Here is a 26,826-nt window from a genome sequence, read left to right on the forward strand (position 1 = left end):
TTGGGTTCATTTATTTTTTGCACCGGTCACTTTATGTATGCACATATTGCCTGTTGCAATTTGATGTTATTCAGCTGTATTTAGTACTCCCCTCATTGTCCTGCATCACACATTTGTCGTTTTGACTTGGTCGGCTTGGGGCTGGGGAGCCCAGGACACACTGGTCCTGGGAGGTCAAGTACACCTTGCATGGTGCACTTTTTAAGTGTTTTTATTATGTGGTACTGCTATATCTAACCCATACACTATGACCTGTACAACCATCAGCATGAAGTATTAGTGACTTTAGGTGGTCACTTCACTAGTGCTATATATAACACATACACTGTGACCTGTACAATCATCAGCATTTAGTATTAGTGACTGTAGGTGGTCACGTGGTTAGTGCTTTATCTATTCCATACACTGTGACCTGTACAATCGCTAGCATGTAGTATCAGTGACTGTAGTTGGACACTTGTTTAATGCTTTATCTAACCCATACACTGTGACCTGTACAGGCGTCAGCATGTAGTGTTAGTGACTGAAGGTGTAGTGACTGTAGGTGGTCACTTTGTTAGTGCTTTATCTATCCCATACACTATGACCTGTACAACCATCAGCATGAAGTATTAGTGACTTTAGGTGTTCACTTGGCTAGTGCTATATATAACACATACACTGTGACCTGTACAATCATCAGCATTTAGTATTAGTGACTGTAGGTGGTCACTTGGTTAGTGCTTTATCTATCCCATACACTGTGACCTGTACAATCACTAGCATGTAGTATCAGTGACTGTAGGTGGACACTTGACTAGTGCTATATATAACCCATACACTGTGACCTGTACAAGAGTCAGCATGTAGTGTTAGTGACTGTAGGTGTAGTGACTGTAGGGGGTCACTTGGTTAGTGCTTTATCTATCCCATACACTGTGACCTGTACAACCATTAGCATGTAGTATTAGTGACTGTAGGTGGTCACTTCACTAGTGCTATATCTAACCCATACACTGTGACCTGTACAATTACCAGCATGTAGTATCAGTGACTGTAGGTGGTCACTTGGTTAGTGCTATATCTAACCCATACACTGGGACCTGTACAATCATCAGCATGTAGTATCATTGACTTTAGGTGGTCACTTCACTAGTGCTACATCTATCCCATACACTGTGGCCTGTACACTCATCAGCATGTAGTATGAGTGACTGTAGGTTGTCACTTGGTTAGTGCTTTATCTATTCTACACACTGTGACCTGTACAACCATCAGCATGTAGTATCAGTGACTCTAGGTGGACACTTGGCTAGTGCTATATCTATCCCATACACTGTGACCTGTACACTCATCAGCATGTAGTATGAGTGACTGTAGGTTGTCACTTGGTTAGTGCTTTATCTATTCTATACACTGTGACCTGTACAACCATCAGCATGTAGTATTAGTGACTCTAGGTGGTCACTTGGTTAGTGCTATATCTAACCCATACACTGTGACCTGTACAATCATCAGCATGTAGTATGAGTGACTGTAGGTTGTCACTTGGTTAGTGCTTTATCTATTCTATACTATTATATACACTGTGACCTGTACAACCATCAGCATGTAGTATTAGTGACTCTAGGTGGTCACTTGGTTAGTGCTTTATCTATTCTATACACTGTGACCTGTACAACCATCAGCACATATTCACAGTGATAAGATTAGCTCCAACACAATAATTTTATTGCCTCACTGTTTATAGGTTACTATTGTATCTACTTATGTGAGGGATATCTTTCGATTAATAGTTACATTTGTGCTGTAGATATTGTGTATTAGCTGCTTTTGGTGTTACTTGTGTAAGTCCTTATCCTTATAGTGTGGGGTTACAGCGCCTTGAAGGGTCATTTTTTGGTGTCTGTATCTCCAGTATGACTGAACTGCAGCATATCAGTGTATTATCAGCCACACACCAAACTCATCTATCAGCCTCTTCCTCCATCATCGCTGCGGCTTCTGTCACACAAAGGTCACACATGGAATGGTGTCAGACATATCGCAGCCCATGTGCCACTTGTTAGAAAGACGCATGCACTGTTGCGTTTGCAGCATAGTCCAGCCGCGTCTGCAAAGTGTCCAATAAATGATGTAGCGTCATGTGTGTGTCTGGTGCAGGGATCCCTCAGCAGGTGTCGGGTGCAGGACTTATTACAGACATGATCTCTATAGAAGACATGCATAGCAGCCAGACACAAAGCCTGGGACTTACCTTGTGAGCTTTGCTTCGCTGCTATCCGAGGAGCCTGAGGGGATGTCAGATGTTCTTCATCATCTCACCTCACACCTTGGCTCAGTAGACGCGGTGCTGAGGCTGCTGGTGGCCCCTACAGTCCTGCTCCTGCTCAGCTCCTCCCTCAGGGATGTTCAGCTTCCCAGTCCTTCTATTCATGAACAGGTCTTCTCTGTCTACTTGTCCTTCCACAGTCCATGGACTACTGTGCAGGAACTACTGGCATCTCTGTAGAGACCCGCATTACAGAGTCTGCCCAGCCTCATAATGAGATCCCCTGAGAAATCCACAAGTTCATGCAGGAATCAGCCCCACCACCAGCATGGAGCACACATCTCTCCTCTCCCCCATTTCTAGCTGCAGGTTGTGTGCCTGCTAGAGCAATCCTCATTGATCAGCTAGTGATGATAGCTTTGGGTGACATTGGATAGATCTCAGTCCTCTCCATGTGCATGCTTTACATCATGTGCTGCTGCCACATTTTGGATTCCGCTTCTCATTCCTTAAAAAGAGCCCTTCCCCTGTGCTGGTCTCTCCTGAATGTATGGATTTCCCCTTGGCTGCACGAGTTAAACTGGCAGCTGTATTGCATCCCTATACATCGGTTAAATGTACTTTCAAAAACCGCAGTGTGTGCATTGTATGCAGCACATAGCCTTGGTTTACATTGCACAGTCTGTACCAGTAACAAATCTATCACACTGCTTACTGCAGACTCCAACCTCTGTATGATGTTCCATCTCCCATACACAAATCATTCCAATTATCAGACAAAAAGAAATGATATACTATCCAGGTTTATACAGTCCTACCAATTAATAATTAATTAATTATAGAACTAGATAGGTAGAAAGATAGATAGAATACAAAGTGCATAGATATTTATGAGATACATAAAATATTATATATGAGAGAGATAGATAGCACTGATAATGGTTCAATTTCGGATTTTGTGGCAGCATTTTGTATACAGAAAATCTGTCCGTGCAATCTGATTTTCCACCAATAGAGGTCACTATGTTACCACAAGGGAAGCTGGCTGATTGTTTAATAATGTGAGATTTCTGGGTCTCATCTGTGGGTGGAGCGATTATACTATAAAATACACAGTGCATCAGAAAAATTCCATAGCCAACTGCTTAACAAAGGGGATCTGTGTACAATCCATTGTCTTTCCATTTTCTGACCGCTGCAGCCGGAAAATATATTGTTGGCACCAGTTTTTCATTTCTTGGAAACATATTTAACTCAGCATGCCATTAACACAGTCCACTATGTAACAATGGTCTTGTAAAAACTGATAGAGTGTGAAGTATACTGCAAGCTGTAGGATATAGGAAATACATGAAATGGTTGCATCTGGGTAAATTATGTACAATAGAATAGTGAATAATATCTACCCAATATTAACAAAACTGCTCAGAGGCGGATTAAGACTGTCATGGGCCCTGGGCTGTATGAATATTAAAGCCCCTGTCAGTCTGGAATCTTTTCGTAGATATCATACTGGAATCAAGCTTCATAGGGAATGGAGGATGTACCCCTTCTGCCTGATTTCAATCTGAAATGTGTATTAAAAGCACAAACAGATTATAAGGATTTCATGGGTGAAGGTCCTTTTCAGTTTAAAATTTGGTGGGTGGTTTCGGTGTCCATGGGCTCCCCTAGAAGGTTTAGGCCCTGCATTATCGTCCAAATCGCCAATATTATAATCCACTACTGAAAACACATTACCATTATGCAAAGCCAAAACGCAATAAATCAGTCTTCCTACATTGAATATCAGCGCTCCCATTATAATGAATGAATAGCATCTGCAGAGTTTAGAGGCAGCTTCTTTGATACATTAGATAAATACATGACAGTGAACACAGTTTAGTGATCTGAAAAAATATAATGTCCTTTATTTCCATATTTTTACATTGAATGCTTATGATTTTTATATGCTATGTTACATGGCATATGCTTTGTTACAAGTCATCTAAGATAAAAAAAGAAGCAACCTTGAATTAAAAATATCTATTATGTGGTGCATGCAGCTTATGCGTGGACCTTCTTTATGTGTCTAATTACATACTGGAAAGAAATCCTGTGGTAATAGACATAGACGTTTTAAACATGAGAGTTCACCTGCACCGGGCTCTTCTATTTCTATAATACATATACATACAGTATGAACACTGCAGAGTATTATTACTCTTATCCTATATATATAAGTATTGCACAGTATTATCAATCCTATCTTGTATATATGTACACTCCCATTATTGCTCCTATTATTATTATTATTTATGGAGCTATACAGCTAGTGACAAGTTCCTATAGAGCCATATTAAAGACCTAGTGCCCTTTTTTTAGCCAAAATTGTTTCCTTCACATCGCATAAATCAATTTTATCTTATATTACCTGGCATCAAAAGGGGAGTGTCCAGCTTGTCTGGGCCCTTCCATCTACTCCTCTCTATGCCTTATGCCTCCTTACTATTAAGGAGATTTTGTCATGTGATCAGGGTGATGTCATCAAAAGTCTTGTACCCTTTACATTTACAAAATGTAGGCTATGTATGAGCTGTCAGTCAAAAAAGGGGGCATGGTTTACTGACAGCCCAGGAGTGAGAATACAAAATACACAAGTCATAGAATCTAATTCGCATATCATAATAAGACTGTAATTAAGGTACAGTGTCTCACTGGCAGCTACTTTTAGGTGATATGAGGAGGACTTGTAACCCTTTATCAGCAGGTATTGTTAGTCAGGGTGGGCAGGTCAAGTAAAAGGAGGACCCTGCCCGTGAGAGCTCATAATCTATATGGGAAGGATGTTGGAGACACAAGGTGAGGGAGCCAAGCAGTTACTGTTTGTTGTAGGTGATCCTGAACAGGTTTCAGGATACATTTGAAGGTTTGAAAGGTGGTGGACTGTCTGACACATTTTGGTAGAGTTTTCCAGAGTATCGGGGAAGAACGAGAGAAGTCCTAGATATGGTTGGGAAAGAAGTGGATGGTAAGAGTGAAGTCGAAGGTCCAATAAACATAGGTGAGAAAGGTGAAGATGAAAAACACTATTGCAAAAGATTCCTGGGATCTTGTATATATAAGCACTGCACAGTACTGTCACTCCAATCCTGCATATGTAAGCACTGCATAGTGTATCATAGTTTATATGGTTGAAAAAAGACACATGTCCATCAAGTTCAACCAAGGAAGGGAAGGGATTGGATGAGGTAGGGATTTAGGGGAAACAATTCTATATAACATAACCATCAATGTTATTTAGCTGTAAAAAGGCATCTAGACCCTTCTGGTTCGGCCTCACCTGGAATATGCTGTCCAGTTCTGGGCACCGGTCCATAAAAAGGATGCCCTGGAGCTGGAGAGGGTTCAACGTAGAGCCAGAAAAATGATAAGGTGTATGGAGGGTCTAAGATATGAGAAAAGATTAAAACAACTAGATTTATTTAGTCTGGAAAAGAGACGACTACGAGGGGACATGATTAATTTATATAAATATATGAATGGTCCATACAAAAAATATGGTTGGTGCTATCACTCCAACTCTGTATGTTAATATATATGCACTGCACAGTACTATGACTCCCAAGCGTGTATGTATAAGCCATTCACAGTACTATGACTCCAATTCTGTATATGTATATATATATATATATATATATATAAATATATATATATATATATATATATATATATATATATATATAAGCACTGCATAGTACTATAACTCCAATCCTCTATATAAAACCACTGCACAGTACTATCAATCTGATCATATATAAATAAATATATAAGCATTGCACAGTACTATAACTCTAATCCTGTAAATAAAAGCATTGGACAGTACTGTCACTCCAATTCTGTATAAATAAGCACTGAACAGTACTATCAATCTGATCCTATATATAATTATATAAGTCCAATCCTGTATATATAAACACTGCACAATACTATCGCTCCGATCCTGTATATATAAACACTGCACCGTACTATTGCTCTGATCCTCTATATATAAACACTGCATAGTACTATCACTCTGATGCTGTATATATAAGCACTGCACAGTACTATTACTCCAGTCCTGTATATATAAGCACTGCACAGTACTATCGCTCCAATCCTGTACAGGCAGTCCCCGGGTTACATACAAGATAGGGTCCGGAGGTTTGTTCTTAAGTTGAATTTGTATGTAAGTCGAAACTGTATATTTTATAATTGAAGTTGTAGACAATTTTTTTTATTTTGCCCCAGTGACAATTGGAGTTTAAACATTTTTTGCTGTAATTGGACCAAGGATTATCAATAAAGCTTCATTACAGACACCTAACAGCTGATCATTGCAGTCTGGGACTATAGTAATGTATCCAGAGAGCTTCACCAGAGGTCACAGCGGGCAGAGAGGTCCGTCTGTAACTATGGGTTGTCTGTAAGTTGGGTGTCCTTAAGTAGGGGACCGCCTGTATATATAATCACTGCACACAATACTATCACTATAACTGCACACTACAGTACTAATTTTTTTTATCATGTATGTATGGTTTTACATTGGGGGATGAAGGGCCAACCCTTGCATTCGGAACACACATACAGCACATTTTTCTCTCTCTGCTCCTTTGCCTTTTGCTAATGTATTGCCCCACATTGATGGCACTATTATAGTTCTTAAAAAAAAAAAGACTGGTTGGGTTTATGAGACGGCATATTAAAATGGCTGATGGTAAACCTGTAGTAGGTACAGTAGATCCTTTTTTGTTTTGGGACTGTGTGGCTAATGACAATGAGTTGTGTGCCACAGATGTATTATGTCCTGTGCTAACTCCCAAGAGGCTATTTCATGGGTTGTCAAGAATCTAAAATTAGTTGTGGTCAGCAACAGAGAGGGCTGTAAAATAGAAACTACTTATAGTAATATTTACAGAGAATAGGGCTTGTGATACTGGATCATTAATGAGCAGGCCATTTTTCAGTTTTATTTTTCTGTCCACTATACCTGTTTTGGAGATGAAATGTAATTTTTAGCACAATTTTTTGGGGTTTAAATTGCCCTACTGAGGAACATTTAATCTTTCTGTGCAGTATATTTTAAAAAGAATGTAAATTTGACATTGTTTTTTTGTAAAGAAAATTTTCTGCTCCTATTGTTAAACCTAAATAACATAATAACATAAAATATTGTGCATTTCTACCTTCCAAGCACCATAACTTTTACATTTTTTGTCAATATGGCTTAGTGTGAGGGCTTATTTTTAATAAAAAACATGACAATTTTAATTGTACACATTTAGGGCTAATAACCTTTTTGGGATTGCAGTTAATATAATTTTTTGTGCGATGAGTGATTAAAAATTGTCAATTTGAGCAGCGTATTTCCTTTAGTTTTGTAAAATTTATTGTCGTACAGGATAAATACTAGTATAGGTTTGTAGCTTGGGTTAGTTTGGGAGGGGAGGTACACATACTTTTTTTTGAAAGGGGTGTGCCCTTTTTGTGTGTTTGTTTTTTTGAAACTTTTTTATTTTTACACTTTTTTTACACTTTTTTTTTAATTTAGTTTTTTCTTTTTACTTTATACTACATTTTTTCACAAGGGGACACATACATGTGATTGTTTGTTCTCTTATATACTGCACTTCACTACTATATCTATTTGGCCGGGCCCAAGACCTAGGGTACCGATGGTTTGCACAGGAAGCAATATCCCTCTGCAGCCACTCAGAAACTGTAGTCCATGTCTGGGCAGAGTGTCCAAGTGATTTAGCATCCAGGATCAGATTACACTGCCCAACCCCTGCGCCAGGAAATCTTCTTAGAAAAGGTTGCATCAGAAGAAATACCCTTAACCCTTAATGAAATGGCCATTTTGCACCATCCCAACAGGGCCCATTTTTTTCAACATTGCAGTTCATGTTAGTTGAAATTTTTGGGTGACATTTTTGCTTATTTATAGAGAAAAGAAACAAAATTTAGCAAAAATTTTCAAAATTCTCAATTTTCAAAATTCAAAATGTTCTACTTTTCTGACACATTGTCATAACACCCAAATAACTTGAGAACTAACATTTACTAAATTGTCTGCTTTATGTTGACAAGGTTTTTATGTGTCCTGTCATTTTTGTAGAATGTTATGAGGCTTAGAACTTTAGGTGTCATTTTTTACATTTTCATAAAAAATGCAAAATATTGACTTCCCCTGTAAGTGGCAGAGGTGAGTATTCTGATATAGATGTGTCTACTGATACCATGATACTTTCCAAAACTATGCAAATGAGACTGAGGCGCTCTGCTGAGTACCTCATGGCTCTGCTGATTTTTGTGTAATTTTTGCACTCCCTTTTGTACTCCCTTTTGACGGACCCACACTATGCTAAGATAGCTGGTGACATCACTGGCTCTCCCACTGCTATTATCACACTATATGCGATCATAGCAATGTCGTACTACATTCAACTATTAACATCGCGCATAGCACGAGAATAGCAGAAAGAGAGCTGGTGACATCATCCGCTCTCGTAGCATAGTGTGAATGTGTCAATCGGCGAGGTGGGATGTGCATAAATTATGTATTGTAGGGTGCCTAAGGCTCTGTTTTGTTGTTTAAAAAGCTTTTTCATACATTAAACAGGACAGGGAGGTAAGTATTAGAATCTACCATCAGGTATTTTTCATTTATTGAGAAATAATGTAGGGTTAAATTAGTGACTACTTGTCACTGGTGCTTGAATAACATGGAGAGGCACATCAAAGACTGTTTTTAGCCCACATAGTAGGGAAATTTCAGATGGATTCCCAACTCGTCCTAACAATGAAAGGCTACAACTTATCCACCACATGCAGATGTATGCTTGATCAAATCCTTCTGTCTGCTCATAAAGTTCCATATAAACTCGATGATGGTCTAATGGGGCCATGTTATCATTTCAGGAATACTTCTTCTTTTCACTGAAAATAGCTCTTACAGGAAACCTGCTTTCATGGATCTACCTAATAAGGTAGATCCAATGGCAGGTTCCTTTAGTCTGCCCTAGCCCTATAGTATTTTTGATTATTTTTTTAATTAATTCGGTAGAAGCTTGTAAAAATGTTATGTTTGATACATGCAAATTTTGTCTAGAGGGTATTGGAGCATGGAGTAGTGCGCTGTGGAGCGGATGTTATGGCTACAATACACCTCAGTAGCTTCTCTTGATCCTTCCTCTCTGTAGCTTCTCTCTGTAGCTGTGCACACTCTTCTACGAAGAAGGAGCTGCTGCAAATTCGCAGAACTACAGCTTTGCAGACATTTCAAAAATAACATAGGGCTGGTGCAGACTATAGGAACCTGCCATCGGATCTACTTTTTTAGGTACAGGCATGATGGTAGGTTTCTTTTAATTTCACTAGCAGAAGCCCTGATAAGTAACCCCTATTGGGTGTATGTTGCTATATTTGCAGGCAATCAATTGCCTCCCTAATAGTATTGCATATATCAAAATAACTCTGGTGCACTAAGTTTTCTTGGTCAATCTGCCATGACAGTCTTCAGTGATACCTGTTATGTCCTACTACATTAGAACCTATGTTGAAACCCCAGTGTGCTTTCTGAATCTTTATTTTCGGGAAAAAAATTAACTGTTTTCCACAAATTGACCTGTGTAGAAGCCTTTGCTGATGCTCACTCAATTTTAAACCCCAATGTTGTTCGTATAATTGGTAAAACATTCACCTGACTATAAAACTACCAAATCCCTGATTTTGTAAAAGTTCATATTGATGCAAGCAGTGATCTCAACACATATTGTTTTGAGTTTATGTACTTTTGTACATTTACTTTTGTTAATTGATAAAAATAAATTATTAACACGTTATAACACATTCTTACTTTCTGTATTTTCCCCACCTGCTTAGAGCTTTTGCAGACCACCAATTGTGCTCCTCCAGGCATTAAACCCTCGGTGCTGCAGCAACATGTATACCTGTAATAGTTTAACATACATAATACATAGTTTTCTCATTTATTTTTATTTTATTTTCCCAATATTGCAGACAGGAAGCTGCATGCAACTACTAAAAATGCTTACAGTCCGTAGATAGCTACAATATGCAGTAGTATACGTGCTTTGTCAAGTGCACATCTCAGCAACTCAAAAACGCTAGTACACAATTTATGGCTCTTTTTCCCTAAACCATAAAACCTAAATCCTGATTACGCACAGTACATCTCTATTGCTATGCTGGTGGAATAATACCAGGAAATAACTGATGCAGATTTGTAAAATGTCTACAAGCAGAAATACTGCACAAGCCACTTTTCCTTCTCTTATTAATATAAGACTGAGTACATTGTTTCTTTATATTTGCTTTTGTATCAAATACTACAACATACATTACATTATTAAGAAACTGCAAGAAAACTGCCAGGTCTGTGCTTTATTTCATTGTGAGGATGAAAACTATAACTATAGGTTTTAGATAACAGAGCAGAAAGTGATCATATTGCATCATAAAGCTTCTTCTTATAGCACTGCAGTAATACTTCAAGAAATCGAAGACTCAGTACATTTATCGGGAACCATTTATAAATATTCTATATGAATATTTGTTTGCAACCCTGTGTGGACATTGTTTGCAACCCTCTTTCCAATGATAGGAATTCAAGATATCATATACAGATTGTTTATTAGACACTTCCATTAGCAATGATACATTTCTGATACATTTGTCACAATAAAGCCTTGCTTTATGTTAGGTAAAATGAATATACATTCTTTAACACATACCATCTCTGGTCCTGGCCTTGTGACCAGGTTATTGAGGCACCTGTGACTGTGGCAATTCAGTGGTCTCATTGGTCATGTATGAAACGGTAAAGCACTACCGGTGTATCAGTTACAGGTCTCATTGGTCACATTAGTGATCAAGCTTGCATTTTGTGCTTGCTGGAGCGTCCGACATGAACGTTCGGCAACTGGAGCTGAACTGACAAGCTGTGTTAGTTTCTGGTTGCTGAGCGTTCGGGCTGGACGTTTCGGCAAGCACGCAGTGTGAGTTGGACTCATCAAACCTACTCGTGGGCAAGAGAACTTACCTTCCTGAGCCTGTGGAAATAACTGGTCTCATTGGTCACATGTCATTGGGACCGGTAATGACTACAGGTGCAGGAACAGTAAAGCATTTGGACTTTACTGACAGCACCTGTCCAGCAAACGCGCAACCACAACCAAGCTTGGCGCTAGCTGTCAGACTAGGTAAGTGGTGGCGAACTCACCCTGCGGGCTAAGACCCTACCTAAAGCAGATAAACCCAGATAAAGCAAATAAGGGCAAACCCACTATCAGGAACCTGACGGTCCCTGAGTGACCCTACAAGATGACAGGAAGACTTACTTCGTCTGGTAGCTGCTGGATGGTGGAGCGGACAGGTAACCAGAATACAGACAGGAACAGACCAGTGTTTACACTGGCGCACAGAATACTAACACAGGACTGAGACAGGGAAAGCGGGAGAACACTAGGAGATAAATGATACTGAGGGACAAACAACAGATACAGATGTTCAGGCAGTTTATACACAGGTCAGGTCAAGATCAAGTGGATTATATACAGGTCAGGATCAAACAGGTTATATACAGGTCAGGTCCAGATACAGACAGACAAGTGGAGACAGGTCAAGATCAAGATGGCTGCAAAGGTACAGAATCGGATACAAAACACAGAATACCAAACAAGATAGTAAGAGCACTAGATACACAGGTAAGACAAATAACCAGCAAGGTATGATGGGAGTAGGCAGGTATATAAGGCAGGCTAGTAAGCCTTGCTGGACAGGACTGAAATGCAAGGAGCAGGGTGTGGCTCAGTTAATACAAACACAAACACAAGCCACAGTTCACACACAAATTAATGCCATCTATTCTGCAAACTGCGGATAGAGCAACATTTAAGCACGGACGTTACATTTACATTCCTTTAATTACTGGTTACTGGTCTCAAGAGTCATTGGAGCGGGGAGATGCGGGGAGAGCGAGTCATGCCACTGGATTGGACTACTGGGGGTAGGTGAATACACCTTCCCTTTGCCCAGTAATGGGTTGTCCCAAAACATAAAGCACCTTCCGCAGGGAGATTTTTTTTTGCCAGGGAACATCTAGTTATAATTAAAGAAAAATAAATTTGTTCTTATTACCAGGGCAGTAGGGGTGTTTGTAATTTTTTTTTCTTTTTTTAATTTACAAATTTCTTTCCCTCCCTTCTTTTTAGTAAATAAAATTTTGGAATGTATCCAATTTTAAAGATCTCTTAAGAACCAGTTTTGAAGGACTGCATTTCCCTCAGGTTTTTGTCTCCAGATTACTTATTTTCATACTAGAATGATATAAACAATAAGAAAATACAGTTTATAAATATAGAGATTTCTATTTTTTAAATTTCATGTAATATATTTTCCTTGGAGAAAAAAAAAATTAAAAAGAAGAATTAATATTCGATAAAGCTTTAGGATACTGCAATGTTTATTGTTGTACCCAGCCACATTGTCTAATTCCGGGCTGAAATGTGTCAGGCTTAAAGGGAAAGCCTTAAAGGTAAAGGGGCATTGGAATGTGAATGTATAGATTCTCCTGCTGTACATTAACTCCGGTCTGTCCGCCATCTAGGCTTTATATGATGATGATGCCTTGTTCAGTGTCAGCGAAGTGCAGTATTTCTCAAGCATAAACTTGAACGCAGTGGTGACGCTCTTCGTCTTCTACTTGCTGACCTATTTCTCTAGAAGTACCATTCTAATGCCGTCATGTGAAAATCTGTTTTGTAAATTTAAAGGCCAGGGGAACATCATTTAATAAACTCTCTGTTTGTCTAAAAAGAAAAAAAACGCATACCATCTCTTAGATAATGTGTTCAGTAAAAAAAGAATAATGTCCTAGATATCTCAGGAGACTACGGAAAACACAAGAAGAGACAGCCCACCCAATGACTGGTTGGAATGATGTCCAAACTCAGCAGTGATTGGTTAAATGGTCCATCACTTAGAGTTCCCTGTGATGTTGAGAGAAACCCATGAAGTCAATCACAGCAGGGAGCACAAGTTTTGGTATGTAGGGTGGTTGGCAATAACACTATTTATTATTGAATCGGTGATGACATTACCCCTGGTTAGGATCACCAGACAGGATATCAGATATTTTTTTGACAACTACAATAATACATTAAATACAAGAAGCATTGTACATTTGAGCCATTCTCTTCAGATAAATGGTAAAGGCAGGAATAAAGCACATTTAACTTTACCTACATCTGACAGGCGACAGAATTTCTTGATAGTACTCTTCTCTGGCACCTATTACTTAAATAGATACTTTCATCAACTTTTACCCAACCTTAACTACCATAACCCTCCGTTAGCATTTGAAATATCCTTCTAGCATTTCTTCTTTAATGTTAAAACCCACTTATAAAAATTATCCTCCAAAGCCATATGAAAATGAGCTGAAAAGTGTTGAAGACAGCCTCAGATAAGTGATACTAAGGCATAAAATGACTCATCTTCACTAAATTACTTATGGATTTGGAGGCAAATTTTTAAAGGTAAATGGGTGAAATGTAAAAAGGGAATAGTAGATATTATATTTTATAACCTACGTAAGGGTGCTGAAAATTTAGTGGGGTAAAAGCTAGTGAAAGGTTCAAATGTTTTGTAAACTCTGCCACTCATTCATCAATGTTGCTTTTGCATTGTAAATACTGTGGGGGTCATTTACTAAGGGCCCCGATTCACGTTTTCCCGACGTGTTACCCGAATATTTCCGATTTGCGCCGATTTCCCCTGAAGTGCCCTGGGATTTTGGCGCACGCGATCGGATTTTGGCGCATCGGCGCTGGCATGGACGCGACCGAAATCGGGGGGGGGGGGGTGGCCGAACGAAAACCCAATGGGTTCAGAAAAACCGACACATTTAAAAAGCAAAAAGTGTTGCAGAGCTTGCACTTACCTTCACTAGGAATAGGCCGGTGTACTTGAGTGCATTTCTGCGGAGTTCAGCGCAGCAGCGCCACCTGGTGGACGTCGGAGGAACTACCTTAGTGAATCCCAGCCGGACCCGAATCCACCGCAGAGAAAGCGCCGCTGGATCGCGAATGGACCGGATAAGTAAATCTGCCCCAGTATGTTAGAACAGGGATCTTTTGAGGCTTAACCTTACATAAGACTATGTTTTTATGGTTGAAATATATGGTAGAATATACATATATCCAGGTTCATGAATATCACTGAAATATTACTCAGTTTTTTAGTCTTAGTTTAGTGTCTATCGTATTTTCTTTATTTTTGTATTTTTTATTACTTTATCTTTGTTTGTAATCAATCTGCATGCTAGTCACACCTTAGATATTCCAAGACAAAATGTTCATAGCAGAGTATGGAAAACCCATAAAAACAGATAAACTACAAGAAAACATATTGTAAGACCTCATGTTCTTATTATACCACTATTTATTGGGTTCGTGCCTTGTCTTATTTCTAAGTTAATTATGGTGATCAATGATGCCAAATCATAACTAATTTATAAAAGCTGTAACATCCACATCATACATACAGTAAATGTTTGATTTATGTAGCATGTAAACTTATCCATCAGGAAACCAAACGCAAAGAGTCTTATAATTGGAACCTCCAGTTGTGTCTGGATCTTCTACAGTTGGTACTGTCAACTTGAGAAGATGTTCTATCTGATTCTATCTGATTATTTTCAGTCGGCAGTCTAAACAGTGCCTTATGGCTGGACTGCTGCTTGAATTTACCTTGCACAGATCTCTGCAAACTTCATTCCGTACCAGCAACCAGTTAACCACTCTCATTTTCAGAGCTCTGTTCCTCTCACCTGGAGCAGACTCCTTACTCTGATAAATTATCTGTGTGTGCTATCCTGATTGTTGGTTGAAGGTTTTCTTGGTAGCATTCTTATCTGCACTTCGCTTGCTATTCGCCTGTACTTATGGTTTTTCGATATCTGGCTTGTGTTCTTGACTATTCTACTGTGTATACAGTTCTTAACTTTATACGCTATCTTAGTTGCAACCCAGATTTTTGTTTTAAAGGAAACTCTAACATGTTCCTAGTAGTATTTTTGTAGATTTTCTAATCCATAGGTAATATTATTAAAACTTACAGAATCTCTTTTGCTATATGTTTGGGGCTGTGCTTTTTTAGGGTTGAACAGGAGGATGTATGCCATTGTATAAGCATAGAATCCCCCTGACATACCCTTAACACAGACTAAATCACTCAAAGCCAAGTCTTTGAAAAAAACATGTATATTTATAGTGGTTGTGTGGAGTATTGCAGCAACAGTCCTGTTTTCTTGAGTGTAAATGAGATGCAGTTTGGTAATGTGACTAAAAGAAAGACTGATGGATGACATCACAGGCCAGTGAAGCTGAAATGGCACTCATTAGAATACTGCTGCTACTTTTGACAGATTTGACATGCTTAATTTTAATACTCCTCTATTGTAAGGTTTTGTTGGGGTTTGGCATTGGCTTACATAGAGAGGCGACTTCTACTCCATTCAACTGATGCTGTGCAATTCAGAAAGTCACTACGCAGGTCAAATGATCAGAACATAAATAGACTTCATAATGGAAGAACAATTACGATAGCACACACATTAAAGTCCATTAAAGATGAAACCATTTCAATCATTCTTATAATCACACATATGGATACATTTTACTATAATAATAATTTTCCAGAATGCAAATCAAGTAAATGTGTATTTTCTTTTGTAGGAATGCAGTTGAAGAAAACAAGAAACTCTATGCAATTTATGATACAAGGTATGGCTTATGTGCATTAAAAATAAAGATAACATGTAAATGACTAATGTATCGTGCTGTACATAGTATAAATCCTTGAGGTACTTCGGAGAACTATAGGGTTCAAAGGGTTCATGGTTATAGCCATACATGCATTTATACATTGCAAATATATTCACTGCATTTCATAAATATGACTAAAAGTTAAGTTAGTGGTGGTCAGTCTTGCGGGCCCTATGTCAAAATGGCTAGAAAGCAACTGCCAAATTTTCTATAGACCACTGGTGCTTCTCAGCCTCGTCTTCTCTGACATGGAAGTATAAGTTCTCCACATTATATAGTCTTATTACAAATGTAACATTAATATATTTAGAAGTACATGCATGCATGTATCTAAATGTCTCCATAACTATATAATGATCTCTGTATAAATATATCTCTAACAAAAAAGTAGCAAATGCCATGTGATCTATCATCTCCATTCACCCATCATAAAATGTGCAACATTTCAGCTGCTCATTGACGTCCTTCTCAAGCTGAAATGAGCTGCTGAAATGCTGTACAAAATATGATAGCTAAACAAAGCTTTTTCCTCTTCTTTGTTTGAATTGGACCCTGGAGTCAGGTCAACAGAAGCTTTGTATCCACCATTCATCTATTCACCTATGTTGCTTTAACACTCTCCATATTCCAGTATTATATTTCTGTAGGTAGGAAGGTTTAATAACAAGAAATAGCTTGTGAGCTGCTTCTGGTTCCAAGGGCCTTAAAGGAAACCTACCACCACTGATTACCTATAAAGGTAGGTCCGGTGGCAGGATTCTCTAAGGTAGAGTAGCGTAGCCCTTTTTAGGGCTAATTAGTTTGTGGCCCAGAACTTTAATACATTTGAATTACACTAATATGCAAATGTTCTAAAGAGGCTATTGGAGTGTGGAGTATCTGGAGCTGAGGCTACACGGCGTGCTACTCCACGCCCCAGTAGCCTCTTGTGTTCCGATCACCAATGCATCTTTAGCGCGCAGCTCCTGGTAGCTGCTTGCACTAGTCTGCGAAGCCGGGTTCTGCACATGAGCAGTAGCTACGTCTTTGAACATCTTTGCTCATCTATCATCGCCACAAAGCGCAAATCCACTTAAACCATTTAAGGTATTGCATTACATCTTTATCCTGCATTGTCTTTCACAACAGCTGCTGATTTTACAGTATCACCTGGGTAAAGGCTCCAGACTATAATCTACAGATTATAACAAAGGACTAGTGTAAAATATCTAATAAATAATATTACAAATGAGGTAGTAAGTCCCACAATAGCTGTCAGCAGGGTGCGCTATTTATACCTGTATCATTTTCAGGTGCAGAGAGAAGTGCACATTGTAACAATTCCAAGTTTTGGAGGTTTATGTTTTACTGTAGTCAGGAATTGTCAACCTGCAATTGTTTCCTAGACTGCACAGCGGACAAGAGTAGGGAGATTTTGAGCCATGCTATTGCATTTTTGTTTCTTCTGGTCATAAACAAGAGCTTTAGGTTACAATCTGCACACAAACGTGCTAGGTCTATGGAGTCAGACCTGGGTGCTGTTCAGAGTCCATGGACTGAGTACAGTGCAGAGGATGGGAGGGCAAATAGATGTTTCAATGTTTGCATTGCTGACATATTTCACTTTGATGAAAGGACTCCCATCCTCTGCACTTCGCTTGGTCCATGGGATTTTACCAATCCGGCATCATGTCATAAGGCTTTTTGTAGGTCATGCTTGATGTTGAGGGAGTTGCCTTACATGGTAGCTAAAAGAGGCATGGTTTTCCTTATCCCATCCTGGAAAACTTTGCATATTTTCCCAAAATCCCCATATGGCTATAAGACACGCCTACATGGTGGCCTTAATTGGCAGTCTCCGTAAGGAGGACTCTTACTTTCTATCCACAAAAAGAGGACATTCGAATTCAGTGGGCCTAAATAAAGAACAACTAGCATCAATGATTTAGAGAAAATCCCTTCCTTCATATGGTTTATCCAAGTAGGTATTTAAGAGGAGACGCTTAATATCTGAATATAGAAATTCCATTTAAGTATATTAGTATTAACACATTTGACCACATTGAAAAATTATAATGATAGTGATAGGACAAAAACACAATTTAAAAAACATTTGCTTGGTCTTGTGCTTCAGTGATTTATGGATATTGATTGGAACTATTATTACATATAATAAAAATCATTTTAACAATGAAACAATACAACATGTGGATAGGTAATTTATTGTGCAAAGGTTGCTATATGTGCACTCCAATGATTTTGGCACAGATCACAAATAATGACTACAATTTTTTCTGAACAGTTCAGCAATTTTTTTGTATGTATAAGATGAGGATCAACAAAACAAGATATCAGATTTTTTCAGAGCAAGCCAAGACTGGAGAGATGGATTTCCTCTGAGGATTGGAATCCATGTGGAATCAGCTATAATTGTGCTCCATTTGTGTTCTCCATTTTCATTAGCCAGTTTGCATTTATTTGCTTTTGTTTTTTCATACCTACCTGTTAATAATTATCACACTATCGTTGGAATATGAGAACTTGTTTTTGTAGGATGAGGTTATTTTCTCATGGCTCCATTAAATATTCTGTAAGATATATTCAGAAAGTGTAAAAATATCATGTGTACTCAGAAGAAAATTGGCTAAATATGTTATTTCTTAATGAGATAAAGAAAAATGACACATAAAATTAATTTAATAAAAATTGTTAACTATTTTCCATCTCCGCTCAGCCTGTCATGAAGGAGACATCTGCTCTGCCATTTCCCCCTGCCAGAGTGTCCAGGATCAGAGATATTCTGTTCCTGCTAATTTAACAACTATATTTCTGTGAAGTATTTCTTTAAACACTGGGGACCCAACCAAGCACTGTTCTCTGGGCATTCATAACAATTCCACTTAGGAGTGTTGATTCTTATTCTGAGGGTACCATGGTATGGAAATATTCAGATACGGTTAAGCTATAATAGGCCACTGTACTATGAATATACTGTGTACTGACCCCGTATAGTATTTTAACCCCTTAAGGACGCAGCCATTTTACAGCTTAAGGCTCAGCCCGATTTTTTGGATTCTGACTTGCTTCGCTTTATATGGTTATAACTTTTGAACACTGTTACTTATCAAAACGATTCTGAGATTGTTTTTTCCCCACATGTTGTACTTCATTTTAGTGGTAAATTTTGGCAGATAAGTTTTGCGTTTATTTACAAAAAAAAGAAAATGTGATGAATTTTTTGAAAAATTTGCCATTTTCGAAATTCTAAATCATCACGTTTTCAGGCAGATAGATTTACCAGCTAAATAAGTTGCTGAATAACATTTCCCATTTGTCTACTTTACATTTTCATAATTTCTGAAATATCTGGATAATTTATTTTGACGTCACGCGGCTTGCAAATAGAATAGCGCTTTTCCGGATTTTCAGAATTGACTATTTTGGGGATAAATACAGTTTTGAATGAAATTTTACATATTTAGCATCAAAACCCCCTATATAACCAACCCATTTTCAAATCTGCACCCCTCAAGCTATCAGAAACAGCTTTTACGAAGATTGTTAACCCCTTGAGATCTTCATAGTAATTGAATCAAAATGGAGGTGAAATTTAGAATGGTCATATTGTTCCCTTATACGTTCATTTAGCACCAAAATTTACACATTTCCAAAATATAAAAAGAGAAAACCCACCATACAATTTGTTCTGCAATTTCTCCTGAGTACAAAGACCCCCCACATGTGGCCGTTACTTGTTTTATGGGGGCACAGCGAGGCGCAGAAGGGAAGGAGGGCGCTGCAGCTGCCAGGAATTTAGTTTCCTCATTGGCCCCTTTTGAAGGCTATAAAATTTTCGCTTTTTCGTTATTGGGGCCATGTGACGGCATTTTTTTTGCGGGATGAGATGCTTTTTCCATTGTTACCATTTTGGGGTTGGTATCACCTACTGTTGAAAATTTAGGAACTTTTTTTGAGGGCAGGAGTAGAAAAGCATCAATTCTGTACTGGATTTTTGACTTTTTTTTTTTTGGTGTTCACCGTATAGACTAATAGTCATGTTATCTTTATTCTATGGGTTGATACGATTACGGGGATACCAGACATGAATATATTTTCTTACGTTTTACTAAATTTGTCAAACAAAACCCTAATGTGGGGAAAAATCTATAATTTTTGTATTGCCATCTTCCAAGTGGCATAACTTTGTTACGTTTTTGGCTACGGAGCTGGTTGATGGCTTGTTTTTTGCGGGACATGTTGTACTTTGCACCAGTATCATGTCTGAGTACATATGGTTTTTTGGTCGCATTTTATATCATTTTTTGTGGGATTGAAAAGGTAAAAATCATAATTTTTGGAGGGTTTATAACAGTTTTTTTTTACGGCGTTTATCGTGGGGGTTCAATAATGATTTACTTTTATTCTACGGGTTGTTACGGACGCGGTGATACTATATATGTGGGGTTTGTGTTATGATTTAGACTTTTTTTTGAGTTATATGTCTCTTTATATGTTTTGGGGGTTTGGGGCATTTTTAGTGATTTATGACTTTATTTTTTTATTGAATAACTTTTTTTTTTACTTTTTCACTTTTATACCATGGGACATGAAGAAGCAATCTTCTGATTGCTTCTTCATGATAATATTCTGCAATACTCATGTATTGCAGAGTATTATCAGTGTCAGCCTATGCACTTGCATAGGCTGGCACTTTGCCAGTAAGATGACGTCACAGACGCCATCTTACTGGCAATTCTTGCTAGTAACTCTGGGGTCCAGATCGGACCCCAGAGTTACTATAGCAACGATCGGCGCCCCCCGAAAACGGTTCGGGGGGGCCGATCGTGGGGGAAAGACCCCCCAGATACTTGTTAGATGCCGCGGTCGCGCTGACCGCGGCATCTAACGGGTTAAGCACCCGCGATCGGAGACAACTCCGATCGCGGGTGTTACACTGGGGTGCCGGCTATTAGTTACAGCCGGCACCCCGTGTTTCCCGATGCCGGTTCGGCTCTGATCCAGAGCCGAGCCGGCATAGGAGCCGTGGCGGATATATCCGCCACTGAGCGCTAAGTCACTGCGCTCCGTGGCGGATATATCCGCCGCGGAGCACGAAGGGGTTAAGGTAGTTTATAAAAAAAATGGTTTCCTTATTTGTCACATATCCTAGGACATCTCTAGTACAATAAAGAGAACTTGGATCACACAACTTGAAATTTCGTATCCTTAAATCCAAATCTGTACTATGGTCTCCCATCTGCACTAATACAGTAGTCTAATATAGTCTAAACCAAAACACTGTTCATTGTTTTCAATGGCATCCACTTGAGTTTTACTGTTTATCAGTGTATGTAATTGTCAAAAGTCCAGTCTACTCACTGAGGTCTAAGGAGAGTTTTCTATGCATGCTCTGTGCAGAAAGGAGTACGTCAGCTGTATCAACATCTGTTTTAGTAGTGAAGGCAATGATGCTTTCCATTATTTAGTTTTTTTCTATTGTAATCCTAAAGTGACTGTTTTCTTCATACCAAGTTCTAGAAGCAACCTCTTCTGTGGACCCATCCCCTGGCCCGATTCTGAGTTTAAAGAAAATCTACCATCAGTCTAAGCAATTTTGATCCTAAACACACTTACATGTAGCAGTGCCTGTTGATTCTTGAGCTTATCTTTAATATCTTTATTATCCATGAATTCACCAAGATTTTGTTTTAGTTTTAAAAATATGAGAAACGGGCTCAGGAGATCCTGTGTACGTCAAAGTGTGTCTTATAGTCCGATAAGAAGGTACTTCTTAAATATAGATAGTGACTTTTTTAGCATGTTTAAATTCATAAAAAATGTGAAAAAAATGTTAAACAAACATTTTTTTGTTGTGGTTGTACCTTTCCTTTAATGGTATGCAGACATTTTGTCCCACTTTTTTCTGTATTTATGGATGCTATTAATGCATTCACCAAGCTGCGTGTTCGGCTAGTAGTTCAATAAAAGTGACGCTTTGATAATAAAATTCTAGTTACCTTATGATATAATACTAAGAAATGTAGGTTCTAAAAGATTTTGTGTCAAACTAAAAGGCCGTGTAAGTTAATCATTAGTTAGGTAACATGTAAAAGTTTACATTGTGAACATAACTAATGTGAACTTATAAAACCTTAAGAGTCTAAATCTTAGTGGGGTCTCCATCCTTTCTTTGTAATCCTTTTTTATCACTGAGCAAGAATAACATGGAATATTTGGCCAAGTTCTTCTTTTATGACCGGGGCTCTTTTTATGATTTATCAAATTGTTATCCAAATTGTTATAATGAGTCAGAGACCAAAAAATCTTCAAGTTGAATGACAATGGTAGGCAAGATTAGAGCTGTTTGACTTTTGCTGTGTAATAAAATCCTTTGTAATTACATTTCATAGTATAGCACTTCAGTTTCCTCCAGGGTTTATATTAAATGTAGCTATACTTTTCAGCAGTTATTAGGGAATCGCTTATACAGTAATTCTTTTGTACACTTTTATAAGCAAAAATGCTCAGTTCGGAATCTCAGCTATCTCAAATCACCATTAAAGCGGCAGGATTTCCAACCTTATTCCTAGCCTTTCTCATTTTAGTCTGAAACTAACCAATTTTACTAAAGTTTGCAGAGAGAGAAACACAGTAACAGCTATAAAAAAATTATGCAAAAGTAAATCAAATTTTCTATAGCTGCTCACTGAATCCATTATGGGGAAATCACACACAGCTGACTTTTGTTCTATACATCTATATATGTGTCACACACGTGGGTGTGGGAGAGTCTTTTGGGGCTAGAGTCTGTGGACCCCCTGGGTCACCCCGGGAGATGATAGTACTATCCGCAACCCAGGACCAGAGTCGAAGTGGCCCCTGGACTTCGCCAGAGCCCACCGCAATGCGGGATAGTTTCAGTGCGGCGGGGTGCCACCAGGTCATTCCATGGGTGCTACTAGATCCGCGGTGGCAGCCAAGGTTGGAAAGCGGGAAGGCAGGACATTGGGATGGCAGGACCTCGGGATGGTAGGACCTCGGGATGGCAGGACCATCACAGGAACACAGGACCACCACAGGACAGCCACGGGAACAGCACAGGAACACCACAGGAACATTGCAGGAACACCACAGGAACATTGCAGGAACACCACAGGAACACCATGGGAATACAAGAACTTGGAGGGCCCTTCTTCTTCTTCAGCCCCCTCTTCTTCTTTCTCCACCTCTTCCAATTCTTCTTGGTGACAAGACACCGGAGGAGGAGAGCAGGAACAGTGAAGACAGGACAAACCCCAATTAGGTTGGACCTGGCAGGGATCAAGCTGAGGCTATCCTGGAGACATCTGGTGTGGCCTTTGGCTGGAGGCTGGAGTTGCTCTTGGGAAGCCAGAAGCTGGAGTGGCCCTTGGGAGGCCGGAGCAGCGCTGGGAAGCTGCGGAGGCTCAGGTAACCCCTGGGAGGCTGCAAACTGGAGGGTCTCTTGACAAGAAAGGCCGGAGACTCTGGAGCGGCCTCTGGGAAGGCCAGAGACTCTGGAGTGGCCTCTGTGAAGGCCGGAGACTCTGGAGCGGCCTTTGGGAAGGCCGGGACTGGGAGGGTAGGCGTGGGAGCCGGAATTGAGGTTACTCAAACCTGGACCAGATTTTTGCCAGGAATGTGGTATAGGTAGCCATGTCCGGATCACCACTATCCCATAGAGGAGTAGCCAAGGCCAGAGCCACTCCAGAGAGCAAACAGAAGACAAACACCACCTTAGAGCATTCGGTGGTGAACTGGGAGGACATCAGTTCAATGTGCAGCGAGCACTGGAAAACAAAGTTTCTGCACAATTCGGGGTTGCCATCAAATTTGTCAGGCAAATCCACCAGTAGCTGATGTGGATCCTTAGCACAATCCATGGCTTTAGCAGAATTCATGACCTTGGCGGAGTCCATGGCTGGATCTTACTGTCACACACAGGGGTGTGGGGGAGTCTTTTGGGGCTAGAGTCTGTGGACGGGCCTAGTCCTGGATGGGAGCGGGAGCCAGGAGAAGGAAGACCAGAGCCGAACCAGGAGCGGAGAGAGGTGAGTGTGGGTCTGGGGAAAGGGCATGCCACACAGAATGGAGGGCACCCGTGACACAAGTCCGGGTGGGGGAGACATGGATCGCAGGGTCACCCATGACAATATGCTTTTCTGCATTGTTTGATTTCTGTACAAACTTACAAACTTGGGGAGGCGGTCTTCCCGGGCGGTGGAGCATATCACACTCAATAGGTAAGAACTGGTAGCCTTACTGTTAAGTCCCCTGGCACATTACATCCAGAGCCTCGAGGCCACCTGTCCGCCATGCATATGAGCATAGATATAGGACAGTTTTTATAGGACATTGTCCCTCTGGCCACCAGTTGTCTATACCCTATATACAGACATACTAGCTCCACTTCGCCTGGAGTGGGACCGCCCTTTTTTGTCTTTGTGTCCAACCACCCAATATTTTGCTGTAATCTGTGGACATCCTCCACGGTGAGGCCACATTATTTGTCTTCATGGTTTTTCTCTGTTTCTTTTTTACTGCATTATACCCTGTATTATTAATAAAGGTTATTCACAATTTTTTTATCCAAAAATATTTTTGTATCAGTGTCCCTTCTTTCCCTTCTTGATTGGAGGGTAATCTTGGTTTCCATTGTTTGATTTCTGCCAAACAAATGCAAAGTAATTCATATATGCAAATTTACTCTTAAAGGGGGTTGTCTCTTTCACTAGTAAGAAGGTTTAGTAGAGTAAGGACACTACAATACTAACAGGGTCACCCATGTCAGTGGTTGGAAGGAGATGTCAAGGGCATCCCGTGCACAGAAATTCCTGCAGCAGGTGGGTCACATGACCCACAGCTACGAAGGACAAAACAAAGTTTTATAAAGGAAAATATTGATGACCCTTTTAGGGTATTCTACTTACAGTGTATAGGAAAAGTATCCAGGCCTATTTTAATTTTCACTCTTTGTTTCTTTGTAGCGAATTGGTAACATATGCAAATAATTTTGCTAATTTATGAAACAATAATAACTGAAATATCACATGGTCATAAGTATTCAGACCCTTTGCTCAGTATTGAGTAGAAGCATATTTTGAGCTAGTACAGCCATGAGTATTTACGGGAATGTTGCAAACAAGTTTTTCACATTTAGATTTGGGGATCCTCTCCAGTTCCCTCAAAGTGGACGGTGAACTTTGGTGGACAGCTGTCAAGTCAAATCTCTCCACAGATTCTCAATTGAGTCTTGGTTAGTGCTCTAGCAGGGTCAGTCAAGAATGGTCACAGAGTTATTCTGAAGCCACTGCTTTGTTATTTCTTAGGATCATTGTTTTGTTGGAAGGTGAACCTTCGGCCCAAACTGAGGTCCAAAGCACTCTGGAAGAGGTTTTCATATAGCATATCTCTGTACTTTGGCACATCCATCTTTCCTTCAATTGCATACAGTCATCCTGTCCCTAAAGATGAAAAACACCTCCATAGCATGATGCTGCCACCACCATTTTCACTGTTGGGATTGTATTTGGCAGGTGATGAGCAGTGCCCACATACCGCTTAAAATTAATCATCAAAAAGTTCAATCTTCGTCTCATCAGACCAGAGAGTCTTATTTCTCATAGTCTGTGAGTCTTTCACGTATTTTTTGCAAACTGTATGCAGGCTTTCATATGTCTTGCACTGAGGAGAGGCTTCCTTCGGAACAATCTGCCATAAAGCCCTGCCTGGTGGAGGGCTGCAGTAATAGTTGACTTTGTGGAACTTTCTTTCATTTCCCTACTGCATCTCTGGAGCTCAGCCATGGTGATCTTGGGGTATTTCTCACCAATGTTCTTCTCCCACGATTGCTTAGTTTGACTGGATGGCCAGGTGGATGAACAGTTGTGGTCATCCCAAACTTAACATTTAAAGATTATGGAGGCTAATGTGCCCTTAGGAACCTTTAGTGCTGCAGAGTTTCTTTTGTAACCTTGGCCAGATCTGTGCCTTGTCACAATTCTGTCCCAAAGCTCCTTGCACAGTTCCATATACCTCATTATTCTCATGTGTTCTGACATGCACTGTAAGGTCTTATATAGACAGGTCTGTGCCTTGCCACAATTCTGTCTCTGAGCTTCTTGGGCAGTTCCATACATCTCATTATTCTCCTGTGCTCTGATATGCACTGTGAGCTTTGAGGTATTATATAGACAGGTGTGCGCCTTTCCCAATCAGGTCCAATCAGTTTATTTAAACACAGCTGGACTCCAAGGATGGAGTAGAACCATCTCAGAGAGAATAATAAAGAAATGGACAGCATGGGATTTTAATATGATTGTCAAAGCAAAGGGTCTGAATACTTATGACCACGTGATATTTCAGTTTTTCTTTTTTAAAGGACATCTATCACCATATCAAGGAGTGTAAACCAAGCACACTGTCATACTGGTGTGTTCCACTTCTAGTAGGATCTGCTCTTCTTTTGGCTTGAGGGGCTCCAGGCTCCATTAACTACTATGGAGCATGGATTCCTCAGGCTCATTTGCATAATCTAAAAATCCTGGTTTTAGTAAAAAAAATCAGGGTATAAGAAGCTAAAAGAAGAGCAGATACTGCCAGATGGGGAACACACCAGTATGACAGTGTGCTTGGGTTACAATCCTTGATCTGGTGATAGATGTCCTTTAAAAAAGAAAAATTGAAAAACAAATTAACAAAAATTTGTAC

General features: G+C 39.5%; 2 protein-coding genes across 3 annotated transcripts in view; one reads left to right on the top strand and one right to left on the bottom strand.

Moving 5' to 3' along the window:
* Positions 1 to 2,823, bottom strand: part of GABRA5 (gamma-aminobutyric acid type A receptor subunit alpha5) — a 122,890-nt gene extending 120,067 nt beyond the window's left edge. Inside the window, exon 1 of one of the 2 annotated variants that reach the window (XM_072135696.1) lies at positions 2,237 to 2,823. The gene's annotated coding sequence lies outside the window, so the exon portion shown is untranslated. The remainder of the gene's footprint in view (positions 1 to 2,236) is intronic. The other variant, XM_072135695.1, reaches the window with a different exon arrangement.
* Positions 1 to 26,826, top strand: part of GABRB3 (gamma-aminobutyric acid type A receptor subunit beta3) — a 210,762-nt gene that overhangs the window by 82,117 nt on the left and 101,819 nt on the right. The window contains exon 2 of the mRNA XM_072135693.1: positions 16,030 to 16,077. Within this exon, the coding sequence (XP_071991794.1) occupies positions 16,030 to 16,077 (48 nt within the window). The remainder of the gene's footprint in view (positions 1 to 16,029; positions 16,078 to 26,826) is intronic.

The sequence above is a fragment of the Engystomops pustulosus genome, chromosome 2 (genome assembly GCF_040894005.1).
Source record: "Engystomops pustulosus chromosome 2, aEngPut4.maternal, whole genome shotgun sequence".
Lineage (NCBI taxonomy): Eukaryota > Metazoa > Chordata > Amphibia > Anura > Leptodactylidae > Engystomops > Engystomops pustulosus.